Here is a 19,702-nt window from a genome sequence, read left to right as displayed (position 1 = left end):
GATTTCACGGGCCTCATCCTTTTTGTAATACAGCCATTGTGTGCTCCCGGAAGCACTCCTCTTCCTTATTGATGTTTTTTTGCGCCCACGACAGTGTTACATCTCTTTTCAGTTGCCGATTATAGACCTGACATGGGGATAAGTGGAGAGAGGTAAGAGGAGAATAAGTGGATGAGTGGAGATGAGATGAATGCAAAGACCATGATATCTGTGGGGTTTGTTTATCCTCTGTTTTCCACTTGACCATGTGCTTGTTTGTGTGCATGCGTGAGCCTCTGTCCTAAACAGCACAATGTGGTTTTATGCAAATAGAGGAGCTATTTTTACAAAGCCCTGACTGATATGAATATTCCATCCAACAAAGACAGCTGACATTCATCAGTCGAGAGAATGATGGATTGATAAGACAGAAAAAGGTCCAGCTGTGGGTTTATTTATGAACCCTGGACCCAAGATGACAACTTGAAAATGCCTCATATTTTGTATTTGTCTTTTGAAATGAGTTGGAGACAAAGACATATTGATAATTACATGAATGATGTAGTAGGGGGACCAAACACAAGGCAAGGGTCTATAATTCCCCAAGGCACCGTGGCAGGTTAAACAATGATAAGATTACCTCTAGCAGATTTTAAAGAATACATAGATACCCCACAATCCTCTCTGCTTATACTTTGCTTGAGTGTTTCTATTTCATTCATTTTATACGTATTCTCCACTGCATTTCAAGGGCAGTTATTGTACTTTCACCATTATTTTATGCACTATTACTGATCATTTGGACAATCAAGGTTTTACTTATGATCAGAAATGAAATGAAATGTCATAGATAATATTCTGCAGTTGAAATTAGCTTTACCTCAATCAGCTACAATATGAAATTGCTGGATACACGTTCATGTATCCATAATATAATCTCAGAGGTGGGGAGAAGTGTTCAGATCCTTTACTTTAGTACACTTTGTAGGTTTGGAAAAGAAATTCAACGTCAGAGTTTTTATATTTGAAATAATACAAGTTCAGAAATATTTATTTATTTCATTTTTTTAAAAAGTGGATAAACAAGCTGTTTTTCTTCAGGAAAATAAGGTGCCCAGAACACTGTTGGAAACTAGAAAGGTGGCAGGGTCCGCCACAGACAAACAGGAAGTAAAACAGGATGGAATAGTGTTGTCCTTTGAGGTCAGTTTGTTTATTCAGTTTGTTAAGGGATTAAGAAATCAGTCAATGAAGATCTTTCTCTTAATCAAAAATTCCTTCCACAAAGCTACACAGTGCACCTTTAAGAAGTCACAAACTTTTCTCAACATACATAGGAACTCTTCAAGCTTCAGATAATCCAATAAAACTACATTCAGATTCACCAAATGTGAAGAATGTGTATGAAAAACTAACCTGTAAAGAGTACAGTCTTTGCCTCTGAGGGGAAGTATGGAGCTGCATAACATGGGAATACTCAAGTACAATTTTACTTGAATTGAAAATAACTGAAGATCAAATGTACTTAGTTACATTCCACCTATCATAGCCTCCTGACAGGGGTCATGTTGCATGACAAGCACTTTTACTTCTGATACTGTCTTAGTATGTTGAGCTTCCATCACCTCTATATGTTTTCTTGAATTCAATTCTAGATGCAGATTTTTGTAACGGAGTGTTTTCACTGTTTGGTTTAAACACAATAAAAAGGGTTCTCACACTGTTTAAATGGAGTAGGTAAACTAATAGGCCTTCTATTTACGATTGAGGTGTAGTCGACTGAAAATAAACGAAGCAGTATGCACACAAATCACAATAAAAAAGTTTATTAACATAAAATTAAAAAAGAAAAAAAATGTACACACAAAAAGGTCAATCTGTTACAAACCGATCAAGGGTCCCATTAAACTATACGTAACGTGACTGTCATGACTTTCATTGACAGCAACATTTTTATTTGGTTCATAGGGGACCTTCTGTCCAACAGGTAGAATACTGTGATGACCAGCAACACCTGAACAGGTGCAGTCCAGCTGCAGAGTCCACCACCACACTGAACCTGTTGTTACGACAGGACACAGCTGTTGTGTTTCTTCAGTGGGGGTCTTTTCTTGACAGCTGGTGCGGGCGCCGTGTCTCTGCGCCTGCACACCGCGGGGCTCAGCCGGTGCGGCGGGTCCACCTGTTGCAGCAGCGCGCGAAACACTCCGACCGTGTTCCCACCGGTGCGCGCGGACGCCTCCACGAAGTTGGCGTCCCAGTCCCCCTCCACCGTGGCCATGACGTCAGCCGCCAGCATCACGCGCCCCTCGGACTCGGTCAGATCGGCCTTGCTGCCCACCACGGTGATGGGCGCGCCCTTCTCGCCCCGCAGCTCCAGAATCTCATCGCGGAGCCGCCGCACCTCCTCGAGGGAGCCGGGCTCGTCCACCGCGTACACCAGGGCGAAGGCGTCGCTGTGTCGGATGCAGAGCTCCCGCATGGCCGGGAAGGGGTAGCTCCCGCTGGTGTCCAGGATCTCCAGACGCATCTTCCCGGACCCCGCGGTGTCGTACTCCAGCACGTGAAGCTCCTCCACTGTGCGCGTGTACTTGCGCTCGAAGCGGTCGTGGAGGAAACGGTGGATGAGCGCGGTCTTACCGACCCCCGCAGCCCCGAGGAACACCAGCCGGACCGTGTTGGGACGCCCTGAAAGAGGCATGCTGGACTGATGTGTGTGACCTCCAGACCCCTGAGTTCCTGAGTCCTGCGGTGGAACAAGCAGACAGCTCTCGACTCCTCTTTGAGCTTTCATGAGTATTTATAGGCTGGCCATCGCTGCTCTCCACCAATAAGCTCCCCCCCTCCTCTCTCCCTGTCTCCTGCACGTGAAGCAGGATCCATAATTAAGCAGGTCAGATGAGAGTTAAGCCTTTAAACATGCAGCAATTATACCATGTAAACTTAAATTCATTTAATTAATGTCAACAACCGCCTGTCATAATATTATCATAGCAGAGACTCAGACTGGCCACAGGAGCACATGCACTTGTTTACAGGCCTGTGAGTCATGGAACTTCAACATGCTCTGCAGCGTTACACCTGGAGAGTAAACACAGTCATGTTCCCACAACAAATTGTCTCTGAATGTGCCATATGAAAGATATTCAGCTAATTATGACTTTGTTTGCTTTGTGGTAAAAGCTTAGAGGTAAAAATTCTCACTAATTCACGTGATCTATTTCTAATAGATTACTGTAAACAACAACTTAACGATGTGTCTGCTCTCTGTGTGGGAGGCACCATATTCTCTGTTGGGTCATTTGATCTATATATAATATAACCTACAGCCTTAACCTGCAAAGCAATTAGTAATACTTAAATTTTTTCTGCATTACAACATTGAGACAACATACGTCCGTACAGCACAAAAACACAATCAGGCTCAAACAACTGTCACATGATATTTTCCCTTCAAAATGTAACTGCTAATAGACAACTTTTTGTTTTAACGTATCATTTCTTGAAGTAAACACTGATGGCATATAGTGTGATAGATAGCTGTAGAAGAATGACATCATCTGTGTATAGATTTGTTCCCTATAAACCTCACATTCACTTGGCTATTCAATCTGTCACAGGACTTAAGTTTTCCAAGAAAAATGGAGGACGAATTACTGAACTAAGTGTGCCTTCCGTTGTATAACCAGAGCAGGAAGTGGTATTGTTTTTCTCCAGTCGCTAACTCCAGAAAACAGTGGAACAACTGGACTAAATGTGGAAACTCAGCACAGCAAAAGAAAAAGAACCCTGCTGATGGAGGAGGTAAAAAAGCGAAGTGGAGAGAGAATGGGCAGGCATTCACTCGATGGAGAGTGCTGGTGTTGTGTCAAAGTCTGTTTCCTCGCTGATATGTGTTTCCTCTTACCACCAGAAATCAAGATGGTTCAAGTCTGGAATTCTTTCTACTGGATCAGTAAGTAACAAAACCTGGCAACTTGTTGATACAACCGCATGTTTTCCTTGGCACTGAGATCAGTATTTCCAGGTCAAATTCTGATTCTTATGGTTTGTTTTTGTTTCGGACAGTAGCCAGGCTGCTAGCGGTCGCCATGTTGCAAACGCTTTACAACAGCGGCACCAACACTGAGATGGGAGGAATGAGAGAAGTTGTCTGTTTTTCCGCTTTAAATTTAATTCAAAACTAGCAAAGTAAATCAGTTAATAAGAAGCTAAAGTGTGGACCTAGTGCGACATAATCTTTAAAGATTAGCAGTAAATAAATGCTAATTCAACAAAACTCAACTCCGACAATGTTGAATGTTTGAACAGATGAGGAGTAATAACTGTTTTTATGGTGCCTTTAAAAAAACACAGAGTGATAAAGTGCTTTACAAAATTCAATACCAAAGAATATTCGGTACATGCAAAGCCAGTGAATAATAAATGAATAAAACAAATTGTACTCCTATAAAATCTGTGAATTCAAGAGCAATAAAACAAGAAGTATAACAATAGACTATAATTATTATTACATTAAAATCCTACTAAAGTACACTATTTGCCTTGCATTTGTATTAAAATACAGTACTTGTGTAAACATACTTAGTTACAGTCGATAAGCAGTGTAATCATTAGTGGCCTACTGTATGTACAAGTCTCTGTATTATCACATCACCTATGAAGCCACGCATTAATACTGAGTGACCCTCACTTTGTTTTGCATTTCATTTGCCTCATTTACTTCACTGGTTTCGCTCTTGGTCCATTATCCACACATGTTTTTTTGTTATTTTGTTCCAGGGAACTCGCAGCCTGAAGTCTGGCAGTCATAAAGAGATGGTCGCTCACGCACACACAGCCGGGTTTCATACACGCGCTGCCGTATTTACACCAGGTATGAGTCATGGAGGTTTCTCTTAAATTAGCTCCCACAGAGATCTGCTGTGTGATAAAAAAAAAAAAAAAACACACAGATTTGTAGATCATTTCAGCGGCCTTACGGTTACTGGTTGAGTAAAACACACACCTGCATGGATTTCTTGAGAAGCACTTAGTGGTGTGGTAAAATCAAACGGCACAACAGATGGACAACAAGAGAGGGATTTGGAAATGCCTGTCAGATTGGTATGAGGTCATTTATACGGTTCTGGAGAGCCTCTTTCTCCTGAAGCGGTTCATTGTTGTCACAAGATACAGAACAAAACTCTCCTTCTGTCTCTTGCTGACTCACAATGTCTGCCTGGACGCGGCTATCTGTGGACAAACAGATACCGCGATAATGTGTCAATGTGTTCGTGCATTTGGGTGCGTGCATTAGTTTGTTCTGTCTCTTATCTCTGCCCTTGAAGAAGGTCAGTACTTCCTGTTTAATACAAGGGAGCAAATACGGCAAGAACAAATGACAAAAAAAAAAAGAATAACCTTTCGACAAACTATTATGAGCCACCGGTTGCAACAGCATGTTCAGCGCATGCAACTGGCACGCGTCCTCTAACACGGACCTGTTCAGCCGCTTGTGGCCCTGCTGGTAGGCCTCGCTTTGGAGCATGAATTGGAGCATTTATGTCCCCGGTGACAAAGCAATCACTTGTCATGCATCGGTTTCTCTGTAGTCCAATTCTCAACATTACTGTCAGGAATGTAAATACTCTAATACATGTACAAAACAAGGTCAAAAGTATGGGGACACACAAGCATATGTGACTGTTGAACACCTCATCACAAAAAACTACAGAGGTGGAAGAAGTATTCAGATCATGTAACTTCAGTAACATGATCAAGTTAGATAGATACATAACAAAGATAAAAGGTAAGTAATCAAATAAACGTAATGGAGTAAAAAGTATATTTCCCTCTGAAATGCAGGGGAGTAGAAGTATAAATCCACAGAGGGTGAATTATATTTCTCAAGTAATATAAAAGACCCTCAAAAAACTTTATTACAATAATTGAGTAAATGTGCTTAATTACTTTCTATTACATTTTCCATTGATAAACAGCCTCTAATCTTATATTTGAAAAAAAAAAATTGTATGAATATAAGAGTTAAAGCTAATATTTGAATAATATATAAAATACTTTCAGATCGTTTTTTAATGATCAGGGTTTGATGCTTTCCACAAGATTGTGAATAAGGGAAGTCAAGTTCTTTCACAACATCAGGTTTTCTTTGTGGCTTTGCCATGTCGAAACAGATGAGAGGCTTCACTGAACATAGTTACAAGTTCTATACAGTTGGAAACACAAAATTATCTAAATCATAATTGTATATAACAACATTTTCTCTCAGGGAAACGAACCTAGATCATGAAAATCAGAGGCATCGACATACTTCCACAGGGCTTTTAGTTCACATACTGAAATAAATCAACATCATCTTTACATTACTCACACTAGATGGCAGCAGTAGATGCATCAGAACAACTTTACAGGGCAGTGGGTTCAGTTCAGGACCGTTCAGGAGTTTAATCTGTGGTGAATGTAGGAAGCATTAAATGTTGGCCTGACAGTTTATCCACCTCTCTTGGTTGTTCAGATGTTGGTTGGCACAGACGGTTCACTGTTCACCAGAAGGTCTAAGTTTTTGCTTATATGAAATCTAATACAAAACATATAATAATAAGAAATAACAATGAGTCAATAACTGATCTTCTGACTTCTTTTGAGTGATATAACTTACATACAAACACACTTGTTGAACTTTTAGTGATGCTCCAACTTTTCATCCAGTGCCACCAGCAGTTAAAAATGTAAAAATCAATGACGCTCCCTTTTGTCTCTTTGCGTTAGGTGCTAATTAGCAAATGTTAGTGTGCTGATACGCTGAACTAAGGTGGCGAACATGGGAACTATTGGGCCTCTAGTTGCTAAACATCTGCATGTTAGCATTATCACTGTGAGGATGTATGGAGCTGTGGTAGCATTAGCTTTTAGTTTACGGCATCACTAAGGCCTCAATGCAGCTTCAAGTAGCAGGTAGCATAACTTTAGACTCTTAGTCTTGTTAAAGGTTTATTTAGCTTCAGAAGAATACTTTAAACAACTAATTGAGTTTACTTGAAAATGTTTAAATCACCAAATCTGAAGATTTATTAATGTTTTTCACACGAAAATGAAAAGTTTCACCCAACAGAATTTGGACAAGCTCTTCTTCTTTCATGGCTGAAGGTCCAGTGGCAGGGTTTAGTGACATCTAGTGGTGAGGTTGCAGATTGCAAACAATTAAACACCCCTCTTTTTCCTCCCTCACACATGCAAAAGGTCTTCTCTAGAGTCAGTGTTTAGTTGTTTCTTCTAGGCTTCTGTAGAAAAACATAGTGGTTCAACATGGCGGAGTTTGTTGAGGAGTATCCACTCCCTCTGCAGAGGGCTGATTCTACGGTAACTTGAAAAACAATTTTCAGGTGATTGAAACCAAAATTATGAGTATTATCTTCTGTCTGAGAAAAGATCCCCTAAATCCTACAAACTGACTCTTTAGGCGGTCAGAGAATCATTACCCTGCTCCGGACTCTCTTCTTCCAAGTATTAATGCAGGTGGAAAAATAATCTGTCCTACTTCTCATGTTCAACAAAAAAACCTTTTTGCTCTTTTCATCTTCCATCTCTTTCATTTCCTGCTTTGTCCCCTCTCTGCTTATTATTCTTTCCCTCTTCCACTCAAGTGCCTTATTAGCTTTTTCTGGCGGGGAGATTTGGCAGGACAGGGCCATTTGCTTTCTCTTACAGATGATAGGTTTTGCACACAAACACAGACTGAGTGAAAAGACACAGAGATAGGGCGTGTTATTGCATTAGTGTGAGCACAGTGAAAGCTCAAATTCATTTAGGCACTATCACATGTCTTTGCTTATCTTATGTTGTTATTTACAAAGTCCTCTTTAAGTCACTTTGGCTCTGAGGAGCCTGAGAGACCGAGGCATAAGCTATTCTAAGGTTTATTAAGATTATTGATCTGTGTGTGTCTGTTACATCTAGCAACGCTCATCATCCTCGAACTCCCTTCTTTCCGTTCCCTGTTACCATGGCAACACGCAGAGATCCTGCAGTGGAGTATGAGGGATGTTTGTTGGCCCGTTCCCGTCTGTCTGGATCACAACACACACGTAAAGTTGAGCACACATCAGGATGGCTGTGTGTGTGTGTGTGTGTGTGTGTGTGTGTGTGTGTGTGTGTGTGTGTGTGTGTGTGTGTGTGTGTGTGTGTGTGTGTTTCATATAAAAGAGGAGTAGAGCTGAGTTTCCTCTGCAGAAGGACACAGAAAGTGGAGTAGGTTACCTCCCTCCACCCTCGCCTTCCTTCCTCTTATACAGTTTTGGCTCAGCGAGATCTCAAGGGGACGGGACGCAGCCGCTTTCTTTCTGCTCCCACAACACATTTTTGCAAAAATCATGACAATGGATTTTCTTATCAGGACAAGATGGTTGCTGGATAAACCCTGAAAAGTCAGCAAATTGAGGCCATGACGCTGTGAATCAAACCTACTCAGGTCTAATGGGAAGAAACACGAGTGTGGCTATTTGAGTGTGTTTGATAGTTTAGGGCTGAGCTTTACGACACTAAGGATACCTTATAGAATCAAGTAATTGTTGGTTTCTGACTTTTAGTTTGATTTAATGTCAGTAAGAAATATATACATCTGACTCAAGCTGTTTTCTAATGTTGATGCCAGAGTATCAGAGAGAGTTTTCGGCCCTCAGAGAACCACTTCAGCATTGTCACGATCAAGACCATTTTACATTGTTGAGCCTTTCTATTCTAGGCTTTTAAGTACTAGTACAGTGCCCATTCAAAACATTCTGTTTGGCACAGATTATCAGGTGCTGTGAGGCGTTCACAGATCCATTTGGAAACCTCCTGAACTGGTCACAGGCCCATTTGAACCTTCCTGATAATATCAAACATGGTTGATATTTATGATTTTGAATCGGGGTGATGACATCTGATCTTTCAATCAGAGAGGCAGCCTGGAGCGGCTGATGGTGCAACAAAGCCACGGTAAAGATTGTAGCTCTTAAAGCTAAAGTACTGGAGTCCGGGCAGCAATCCGATACCATGTAATTTATTATTATCAAATACTATTTAAATGCCTTTATTTTAGTACATAATGGCTGCACTTTAAGTTTTTTTTTAAAGGAATCATTCAAGTTGCTGTTGGACTTCTTTTTTATACTGTTCTATTTAAATGCCTTTTTTATTTTACAATATTTTGGCTGCACTTTAATCTTTTAAAATAATTATTCCTAGATTCATTTAGTTAAGTTGCTGTTGCACAACTGTTTTAAACTGTACTATTTAAAAATTAATTTAAGAATAAATGGCTTCCATTTGCCATATTTATTCATGTTTTACAAAGGGCTTAACCTGAGCCAGGCCTTACCACAATGATAATCATATCACAGTCATGCAGGCGTAGTACGATATATATATATATATTTTTTTATAACACACTGGTATTGCTATCGGTACTCGGTATCGGCCGATACCCACAGCACAAGTATCGGAATCGGTATTGGGAGGGAAAAAATGGTATCGGACCATCTCTATATAACACCCATGTTGAATGCATTTCCTCACTGATCCAAGCTTCTTTAACCTTCTGCTGTAGTTTTTTCCTCACAACATGTTACGACAGAAAGTTGTTGCACTATGTGAATCTCTATTTTGTTTACGTCTGCTTCCCCGTGAGATCACGTAAGATGATCTCAAAATGTATTGAACGTGTGGTGTATTCAAATAGTATATTTTACATGGCACTTTGCGTACTCAGCAACAAACGAAAAGTGTGAAGTAGATCGAATGAACAGTTATCAAGATGTGAATCGCAGACAGATGGCGCTTTCTTGCTTTAGTTAATAAAGTGGACCTCATGTTGGAGCTAGAGGACATCAGGGGGTCACCAAAGTCAAAAGGCGACTGCCACACCACTACAGACAGTAGAATATCCATATATTCGAACTGGACAAATGTAACAGGTTCCAGAAAAATCATAATTAATTGTATATATATAAAAAAAAGAGAGGGTTCACTGTCTAGAGGGAAAACTTTATTGAGGGTTTTTGCTCCGTCGTCCAGTTCAAATGTAAGAACATGAAAAAGACAAATGCTCTATGGAAGGCACCAACACAGTAACAGCCAGAGAGTTGGCTGACTCCATCATTGTGTTTACACACCAGCAGCAGCAGCAGCACCCAAACTAAGGCAGACATTTCATCACAACAGACATGTGCTTTTAACTCGTCGCAGTTTGAACAATACGTTATTGTGCAGATTTAGTCACAGTTGAAATTTGTGCACCTATGACTGCATATTTGTTAGTGTTTATGTGCATCTCAATGTGTAACAGCTAGGCCTCACCGACCCACTCCTTTCCATTTCTTTTAAACAGATCAAACTACAAAAAGCTCCCTTCACTCTTCCCCTCCTTTAATTTGTTCCCTCACAGATCATAATTGCCTCAAAGGGAAACTTTTGACAACTTTCTGTGGATGCATCTGTCTATATACAGAATTAGTCTGCCTGTACATCTTATTTAGAGTGAATAGAGAGAGGAATACTGGAGAGGTGCAGTAGGTAGCATACAGCCAAAGAACATGTAATATCTGTCCGCCACATCCCAAATTCCTTCTTTACATCTTCAACATACTTTTACACTTAAAGTTTAAATGGTTATTATCTGTTTTGTAGCATTCAGTGACAGAGAAAGCCTTATTTACAGCAGAAACATGTACGTCAGCGACATCCCTTTATCCGACATGTGTTATGCTTCATAGCTTGAAAGAGAGCAGGAGATGAAAGCACCACAGTAGAGCCAGCAGGACATATAGCAGGAGAAGGTTAGATATTGCAAGTTATGAGTTATAGCATTCACCATGTTTGTTTACACCAGTAGTTACCACAGATAGGCACGACTAATAACAGTAATCGTCCTGACACTTGTCAGGTACAGCTTGTGTAAATTTGACTGGAAGTGAATAACACGACCACACTTTGAGTCATCCTTTAAACAACAAGTCAATGTCCAGTAAAAAGCCCAGTAAGAAGAGATGATGATCGAGAGATAATACAAAATAAAACACCTATAGTGCTTTGGTGCCATGACTTCCAGTTTATCAGCTTCAGCTTCCACCACACATCCATCCAGACAAATTCACAGCTACACACACACACAGGCACTCACACATATGCAAAAAAACAAAAAACAAAAACCTAAGCTACCTACAGTATCTATTAATAGTTTGAAGCATTGTGTCAGACAGGGGGAGAAGTCCGCCTGTGCTTTCTCAGTACTCCCAGAGGGTGGCGTTGTCCAGGGAGTCGGCGCTGGCCTTCAGCCCTCCAGCGTGGTCTCCTTTAAGGTACTTCCCCCCCACCGCAAAAATGGCCATCTTGTTGAGGTCGCAGAACTCAAACAGGAACTGGACAGGCGTTGAGCTGCTGCACACCACCGACGTGTCGTCTCCGACACACCAATACTTCCCCTGGGAGTCTGGACAAACAGCACATACTTTAATGGAGCATCACTCACATGTGATGCAAATAGCACTAGATTTTATTTTTACATATTCAAAGTGACGGGTTATGTAATGAAAATCGACGCTCACTGCATTTAATATCAGTTGTTATGGTAACGTTAGGGGTGATGTATAAAAAAGCAAACTAAATGTTAAACGGCTTTTGCTTTTGTTTAGGTTACTGGTTTTCCTTCATATAATGGTCCTTTCACAGGCAGAGATCAACAGGTAATCAGGCCTTTATAAGATACTTATTAACATTAAAAAGAATATGTAGGTAATGTAACATAATAAATGTGTTTTTTGTCAGATTATTAGACACTTATAAACACAAAAAAACTGTTTATAGGAGCTTCAGAACACTAATAAAGCTTTCTTATAACTGTATCAGCATTACAAATACATTTACTGATTTATTTATCTAGCTTACCTTTTATGTCAGAGTTAAACCTTTACTAGGCCTCATATGCTTTGTTAAAGCTGTAACTTGTAAAACAACTGGTGCTCTTTGCTAGCTAACGTTAGCTAATTAGCTCACGGCTGATTAAACAGTGGAGAAAGTCATGCGAAGCTCAGTTTAAGTGGATTTGGCCGCCTGACAAGCGAGTGAACCTCGCCGGACGTTGAAGTGGGACTGAACATGGCCCCTGTGACTGACTGAGGTCAGAGGTGATACAGCCAGAATATTTTTTAACATCTTACTCTGTGATTTGAGGATTTATCTCAACCAAGCCCAAGGTGATTGTAGGAAGACAGACCAAGACTGTGCCGGTGACTTTTATTTTGTCTATGTCGTTGTGTGTAGGATGAGTTAAGCTTGTCTTAGTTCGGTAAAAGAAAGAAACTTGATATCAGGTGGTGTGCGGCTATATTTTTCTGGTTAGAAAGGAAAACAGAAGTAAGAGTTTTTCCTTTCTTGACAAAAATATGCCAGCTGAAACTAAGGAGGGCTGTTGGACAGAGCAGGCCTTGGCTAGCTGGTTAGCATGCTAACTTCAGTAGACATCTCCGCAACACATTACTTAGACGTCTCTGTCATAACGTCAACACTGTAGATTCTTCAGACAGTGTTGATGATGTTATATTAAAACATAGACAATGTTTTTAAAAGAACAATGCTTCACTAAGGGTAATACATTCTTTATAATGTGCACTTATTACATTTTTGAAAAAGGTTTTAAGAAATGCAGCGAGGGCTCTAGGAGTAATGTTAATTAGCATTTTATGAGAGCCCTCTTACCTTTTATATAATATCATTAGCAATTTGCTTGTTATCTACATCACAATCTCCATCATCACCGAGAGGAGAGATGACAGGCCCTATTGATTCATTGTTCACCCCTAAGTAGGCTTTTAAATGTCTGACAGTCGTTGATCCATTACAGCCATAATATTGGTGCCATTACATGTTTTTAATATTGATTTTCTCTACAGCACAGCAGAGCAAAACAGGGCTGTGATGAGCACACCAGCACGAGAGCAAATAAGGAAATCTTACAAAGGATACATCTGAAATAAGTCTGAAATGTTTGAGTTTTCCAAACAGCAAATTAATTATACTGTTGACAAAGTAATCAAGATAACTTTCTGTATATTTTTATACTGCACTAACAAATATAAACCCAAGTCTGTAAACTCATCGTCTCTTAAAAAGTTTGCCCACCTTTGAGGGAGTAAGCTCCGTTGTTGAACTCCAGCTGGAAAACGTCATATGATGCTCGGTTGGAGTCCAGCGTCGCCATTCCAGCTTTACGACCCCCGATGAACCCGTGCTCCCCACGAAGGACGATGATTGGGCGGTTGATCAGCTTCATCAGGAACTGTTCAGCCTCCCCTGAAGAGACAGGCTGGTTAGGTTTGCGTCAAACAGATTCAGAGTTCATCTTGAAGCTTAGATAATCATGACCCATAGACAAATTTCATGATGCTTTCAGGGAAATGGGTCCTTGTTTGGTTGTCTTTCCTCTTTAGGGATGGAAAGAGTACTCAAAGATGTCCAAGTAATGAAGGAGTGATCATTTAGAGTCCTGATTTTTCTACCTGGTTAAATTATCAGTTATTTTCCACTCCTGCTCCATTTTCTTGAGCTCTCCTCAGTTCAGAAACATCAGCGACTTCACTGACCTGAATTGTCAACAGTAGCAGCTAGCTGCCCGTTCTTCTTAGCGATGACATATTTGCCGTTAGCTGCACGCACACACACGCGACCATCACGCCACTCCAGTTCAAAGAAAGTGTTGGCCGACCTGCGACAAACATGTTAACAGATTCAATGAACAGACTGTAAAGAATGGGTATGTATGACATAAACTGTGTGTGTTATCTTACAATATGTAGTTTGTGGCTGTGTGTGTGTGTGTGTGTTTGGTTACTTGGTGGAGGCAGTGGACTGAAGTCCTCCACTTGGTGTCAGAGTCCAGTATTTTCCAGCAGCGGTTCTGAAGGCACACTTCCTGTCCTCACGGCTCATCTCCATCTGGAAGACTTCCTGGTCTCCTTCCTCGTTCTGATTGGCTGACAGGTCCATGCCTAGAAAAGTGGGGCAGTCTGCTGTCAGCATTCATTTGTCTCTGGAGGTTTTCCTCCTTGTCTGAAACTATCCTACCCTCTAATTCATGAAGGTCCCCAGACAGACTCTTAAAGGGGCAGAACATCCTGAACTCTTTGCGCCCAGCTGTTTAAGGTGTGTCTACACAGTTTGGTTTTATCATGGTATGCAAGCAGGGGATGTCCCGAAAGGTACTAATTTTTTCCAAATAGGAAGAACATTTTATTTGCAGTTATCAGTAATGAATTCAACGTGTCTCGAGCCCAAACACACACAGGCACACGAACTTACAAACCCTTGACCTCCATGGCAAATCTCAGCCTCATAGATAAGACCGTTGTGGTTGCTACAGGGTGGACGCAGCTTTGTGAGACCAGTGAACTGATGGACCAACAGATGGAGACATAGCAATGAAAAAAAGGATTCTGCTGAGTTCAATGAGGCCTCCCAAAAAAAAGGACAAAATGAAGTGTGTCGCTCTCTTTCTACAAAGTGTGGTCATGTCATGCGAATCCATTTAAAAGTTATGTACATTATGGATTTTGACTCATTTTTATAGAATAAAATTTTTTTATTTAGGTCTTGAGGAGTACTGCTGCATGTTAAAAAGTAAAAAGTAGTATAAAGCCTTTTGAAGCTCCAAAAGAAGATGCACGTAATCTGATACATTACTTCCAGTGATGTCACTCCCACTAAGTTGCATTGTGGTTAATGTTGGCTCCAGGTGGAGTTACATCAAATTTTAAATTTTGCAATGCAGGTTGCAATTAGAGGCTGCAGACCGGACGCCTCACCCTTCCCTCCCAAGAGTGCAGGAGGAACGTAATGGGCTACAAACAACGCATGAGGTCTTTTTGGTGTGTCCATTCTGGGCTACTGTAGAAACCTGGCGGTGCGACAAGGTGGACTCTGTACAAGAGGACCCACTCTCACTTGAGATAAGAAGAACTCATTCTAAGGTAATGAAAGCACAATTCTTATATTCAGGTGATTATACAGGAATGAGTTTATAACGCTCCATTTCTGTATACAAACTGAAATCCTACACACTGGAGCTTTAACACAGCTTTGAAAGAAAAACGTTCAAATCATGACTTCGGATGTGTCCCAAATTACCTAAAATAGCTGTAATTTCTCCACCAGAGATCTCTTGCTCTTCATTAAGATGCTGACACAAAAACCTATTTTTTTGGACCTGAGCTCCTACTGCTGCCTTTACAAAATGCCTGTGCGTGCCCACACAGAGAAGCACGGGTGGTCCTCCAGTAATGATCACTGAATGTACTTTCAGCACCGCGCTGCATGTGTGTTAGCCCCGAAGGCCTGAGCTTCAATGAAACACAGGTCACAAGTCGCTGCCCCACAATGACCTCATTTAAACAAAGATTAAGTTGCTTCTTCTACAATCCATCTCTCCTGGAATGCACACACACACACACACACACACAATATGTCTGCTTGCATTAAACCATAATGACTGCACGGGGACACTATATGCTGTCAATGATCAGTCCCATGTGCAAAGGCACCGACCGAGAGGCATCAAGACAAAGAGGTTTCATGTGGCATACAGATCCACATTCGGCAGGACTGTCTGAGTCACACCTCCCTCTTTGCAGCCTGTTTTCTCTGCCTCTCCCCACCATTTTCTTTTCTTCTCTTTTGTCTCCTAAACAAATCCCTCCTCGCCTCTCTGCCTTTTTTCTCTCAGTCTATTCTGAGATAAAGAATGATGGATAACTGCAGACTGAAGCTGACCCTGAACCGGCAGCCACAATGCAGGGGTAGAATTACTGCAGAAAAATGTTGAGCAAGGCAGGGACTGGCCAGAAAAGAGGGAGGGAGGGGGAGAGAAAGTGAGAGCATGATAATGAAAAGCACATGGTTTGAGGAAAATGAAGTAACAGGGGTCTCTAATTCGCTTTTCTGTTCTCACTCACACACACACACACACACACACATACAGACCAAATCCACGCAGCAGCTGCATTGAGTGTGAGCCCAGTTATGCAGTGACTTCATCTGAATACTGAAATATGATTATTTATTCCCCCCAACCCCCCTCCTCCTCCTCCTCTGGGCTCTGTGTGGCTGCAGCAGAGCCTCACCTTGCCTCGTGGACACGTTCTTCTCGTTGCCTGCAGTCAGCACGACCTGCGCGTGGCTGCGCTCCAGGCCAAACAGTTCGTCCTTCCCCACCCGGGTGCTTTTCCCAGACTTCATGGTGCCCGTGGGGCCCGTGGGCGCCAGGTAGCGGCCGTTGCAGTCGCGGAATGCCACCTTTCCGGAGAGGAACTCCAGCATGTAGCCGGTGTCCTTGTCCGTTTTCGTGGACAGGCTGCCGTCATTGCGGAGGAAGCGGTTGTCGGAGGTCTCCAGGTGGTAGCGCTGATCCCGGTAGACCAGTGTCACAAGCGAGTCGAAGCCCCAGGGAATATCCCGGTTTATTGACACCTCCTGCCGCTCCCCCTGCGCGCTCAGGTGGGCGTAGCGTTTGCGCGCAAAGCTGTACAGGTTGACCTGCGGGTGCACAGCCAGGTGCACGCTCCACTTCTCTGCCGGCGAGGCGGTTTGCGCAAAGCAGGTGATCCGGTCCTCGCTGCCGCCGAGGTACCGGCCGTGGGGCTCGGACTGCAGGGACCACCGCCCGTCCTCGTGCGCGGTGATGACGAAGCGGCAGTCCGTGCCGCGCGTCTCGCTCTCCGCGGTAACGTTGCCGTCTTTGTCCGTGGCGAGGTAGCGGCCCAGGTGGGAGAGGAGGAACACGACGCTGCCGTCCTCCCCGGTCTGCTCCAGGGTCCAGGTCTGCTTCTTCTTCAGGCTGCTGGCCGACGCGTTGATCTTGAAGCCGAAAGTCTCCGCCGTCAGATACTTCCCCGCGCTGTTGATGAGCCCCAGAGGGATCCGCAGCAAGTCCCCGTCGGCGCCGTTTGCGGACATGATTGCCGTGTGTGAAGAAGGGAAAAGAAAAAAAGATGCCGTGCTGCTCAGAGACGCGGATGGACGGACGGAGAGGGAGTGGATGTGGGGGTGTCTGAGGGAGGGACAGAGAGAGACAGAGGGAGAGAGAGAGAGAGAGAGAGAGAGAGAGAGCAGCTCTGACTGATGATGATGATGATGATGATGAGTGTCCCCTGACTGCAAATCCAGACTGTCTCACCGGAGCTGCAGGAGTTGCAGGACTGGGAGTTTTGTTCTTTTAGAGCAGAACACGCCCCAGAGACAGGCAGAGGAGCTGAGGGCGCGCGCGCACACACACACACACACACACACACACACACACACACACACACACACACACACACACACACACAGGGAGCCAATACAGTATGATCCAGACCCCAACTAATAACTAATATCCATCACAGCCCTGTCCCCCCCCTCCTGTTCTCCCTCCTCTAATTGAGATCTGCTCGGCCTCAGTTCCACATGGATTGATCCATTCACCAGCTGACAGAACAGTGTTTGTCTCCACGGCTGCGTGTGTGTGCATGTGTGTGTGATAGGTTGGCCATGAGGATATTGAGGGAAAGTTTATCAGGAGAAAGTGAGTGTTCTTGCACACAAAGAGTCCTGACCTCAACCCAATCCAGAAGCTTTTAGACGAGCGAGAAGCGATGGAAACACACCAAAACAAACCCTCACCGCCTGCCTCTTCTCCCTCCTCTGTCTACCTTTACTCGCCCCTGGTGGCATCTTGTCATGTATTTCTGTCTCAAACTCTTTCAAACAGTACACTAATCACATCACATTATAGCATTCCATTATAGGCCCTTGTAATACGCCTTAATAGAACCGTGTTGGATTTCTATCTGCAGCAGCGCAGATGATGAAAAAACAGAAACCAGACGTCCACAGTTGGGTTGCTGTTGTTTCCTGACCTTGTGATTTCACCTGTTTCCGCCCGCTGGTCCGGTCTAGGCCTCTGCTGCGCTCTCCCCTGCACTCCCCTGTCTGCACACCCACTCTTATCTGCACTGCAGACAGTTACCGGCTGCGTGTTTATCTCTTCCTTACACCTCATACAATAATATTAGCAGAGCGATGCAAATCCCCATGAGAAGCCAGTTTATCCAGCTAAGCCCTTTAAAGCCATGCTGATGAATCTGATCATGATGAGTATTGTGCAAATCTGATTAGAGCGTTAAAGAGTCTCTACAAAGTTATGTGCTTCAGTGGAAACAGCACCAGTGGAGTGGTGCTCCACCAGGGATGGAATATAACTAAGTACATTCACTCAACCACTGCACAGAAGCACAATTTAGAGTACCTCCATTCTTTTACTTCCCTTCTTTTTAGAGGCGAATATTGTATTTTTTACTGTACTACAGTTATGTGTTAACTTTAGTTACTTTGTAGATTAACAGGTTTGGGGGGTAACATAGTCAGGTAACTGTATTCCAGTGGAGTTAGGTAAAAACTATGTATTTGGATTACAGACATATTCAGTAAAAAAAGGGGATTACAGTTTTAAACCGGTCTGTAACAACAACAGAGGGTTCCTGAAGCTCGAGCAAAGTTATTTACATAAGTTTGCACACTTTCATGAAGTTGTCAGTACATGCAAATGCTGCCCTGCAAAAAGCCCCTGGGCTGGTGGCGTTTCAGTCAACTGAAAATAAACAGTGACTGCGCTGATGATTGATTTGCCAGTTGTCACATAACCACTGAAAATGACAAACATTGCCTGGAGAGTTTACAAGCTGTTTGCTCTCAGATCAGTGTGAATTCAATATTTTTTGGGGATTTTTGGCTGCTGTCCTTGGGTTTTGGTACGGTTGGGGACTAATTAAATAATTTCCCAGTCTGGGATCATTAAAGTAAATCTATCTATCTATCTATCTATCTATCTATCTATCTATCTATCTATCTATCTATCTATCTATCTATCTATCTATCACCAGTTTTGACATTTTTAAGATAACATGATGATTCAGTTTGGTTACTTAATAACTGGAATAATTGCCAGTTGCAGCCGTAGCATGTTGTCAACTGGATAATAAAATACAAAGGACGAGTACCAACAGAGAAAATCATCCCTTGTGCCCGTTTTGACCAAATCCTAGATTATATGAATATTCTCTGAAGCAAAGACGCAGGTGAAGGTCCAGATCCAGAGGAGATCAGGCTTTTCAATCTTTATACTCATCAAGGGAGCATACAAAGCACAGTATGGATGTAAAAAAGACATTTTCTAAAACCTTAACAGTGTTTTTGAGAGGAAAATCATGAGTGTAAACCTGTTGATGCAAACAGGCCAGGGGTCTGAACAGGACTGGTGGTTCCGAGTAGGACTTGGCTTTTGTTTTGAGAATTGGATGGTGGACAGAACATGAAAACTGGGCTGGGTCAGAGCCTGTAGGAAGTGCGGAGGTGGGGCAAAAAGCATGAACTGGGCCTGAGCTGCTTGATGCTGGAAACCTCTCATCTCGGACCACATCGCCCCCCTCTGGGCCATCAGAGCACGTCAGCGAGAACGTTACGATTTCACAGCAAAAAACAACCTCACTGATATCAAACCCAGGTACAAACTGACTGACTTATTGACTGTAATCCTTTTTCGGTTTCCTCACCAGATCCTGTCTGATCCTGAGTCCTGTCTAATTCTGCCGCACGGCCTCCCTTGAGCAAGGCAGTGAAGATCTCACATTTAGCCTGAATCGTCATCGCATTATGTGCC

General features: G+C 42.7%; 2 protein-coding genes across 2 annotated transcripts; both read right to left on the bottom strand.

The window, feature by feature from the left end:
• Positions 1-1,789: 1,789 nt before the first annotated feature.
• On the bottom strand, positions 1,790-2,787 carry LOC115585046 (GTP-binding protein Rhes-like). Its single transcript, XM_030423080.1, has one exon. The coding sequence runs from the start codon at positions 2,771-2,773 to the stop codon at positions 2,045-2,047; it is 729 nt and encodes a 242-aa protein (XP_030278940.1). The 5' UTR covers positions 2,774-2,787; the 3' UTR covers positions 1,790-2,044.
• Positions 2,788-9,984: 7,197 nt separating this feature from the next.
• LOC115584893 (fascin-like) lies at positions 9,985-17,223 on the bottom strand. Its single transcript, XM_030422774.1, has 5 exons — positions 16,131-17,223; positions 13,847-14,003; positions 13,599-13,720; positions 13,138-13,308; positions 9,985-11,449 (listed from the first exon to the last, which is right to left on the bottom strand). The coding sequence occupies exons 1-5, from the start codon at positions 16,960-16,962 to the stop codon at positions 11,244-11,246; spliced, it is 1,488 nt and encodes a 495-aa protein (XP_030278634.1). The 5' UTR covers positions 16,963-17,223; the 3' UTR covers positions 9,985-11,243.
• Between the last annotated feature and the right edge of the window lie 2,479 nt (positions 17,224-19,702).

This window comes from Sparus aurata, chromosome 1 (assembly GCF_900880675.1).
Source record: "Sparus aurata chromosome 1, fSpaAur1.1, whole genome shotgun sequence".
Classification (NCBI taxonomy): Eukaryota; Metazoa; Chordata; class Actinopteri; order Spariformes; family Sparidae; genus Sparus; species Sparus aurata.
The sequence above is the reverse complement of the archived record's forward strand: the minus strand, read 5'-3'. Positions and strand labels throughout refer to the sequence as shown.

Excerpts from the sequence above, each read along its gene's own strand:
- LOC115585046 (XM_030423080.1), bottom strand. The coding sequence starts at position 2,773 with ATGAAAGCTCAAAGAGGAGTCGAGAGCTGTCTGCTTGTTCCACCGCAG.
- LOC115584893 (XM_030422774.1), bottom strand. The coding sequence starts at position 16,962 with ATGTCCGCAAACGGCGCCGACGGGGACTTGCTGCGGATCCCTCTGGGG. Across the intron at positions 13,721-13,846 it reads CAGTCCACTGCCTCCACCAA|GTCGGCCAACACTTTCTTTG; the intron begins GTAACCAAACAC and ends TGTTTGTCGCAG. Across the intron at positions 13,309-13,598 it reads TGCTACTGTTGACAATTCAG|GGGAGGCTGAACAGTTCCTG; the intron begins GTCAGTGAAGTC and ends CTGTCTCTTCAG.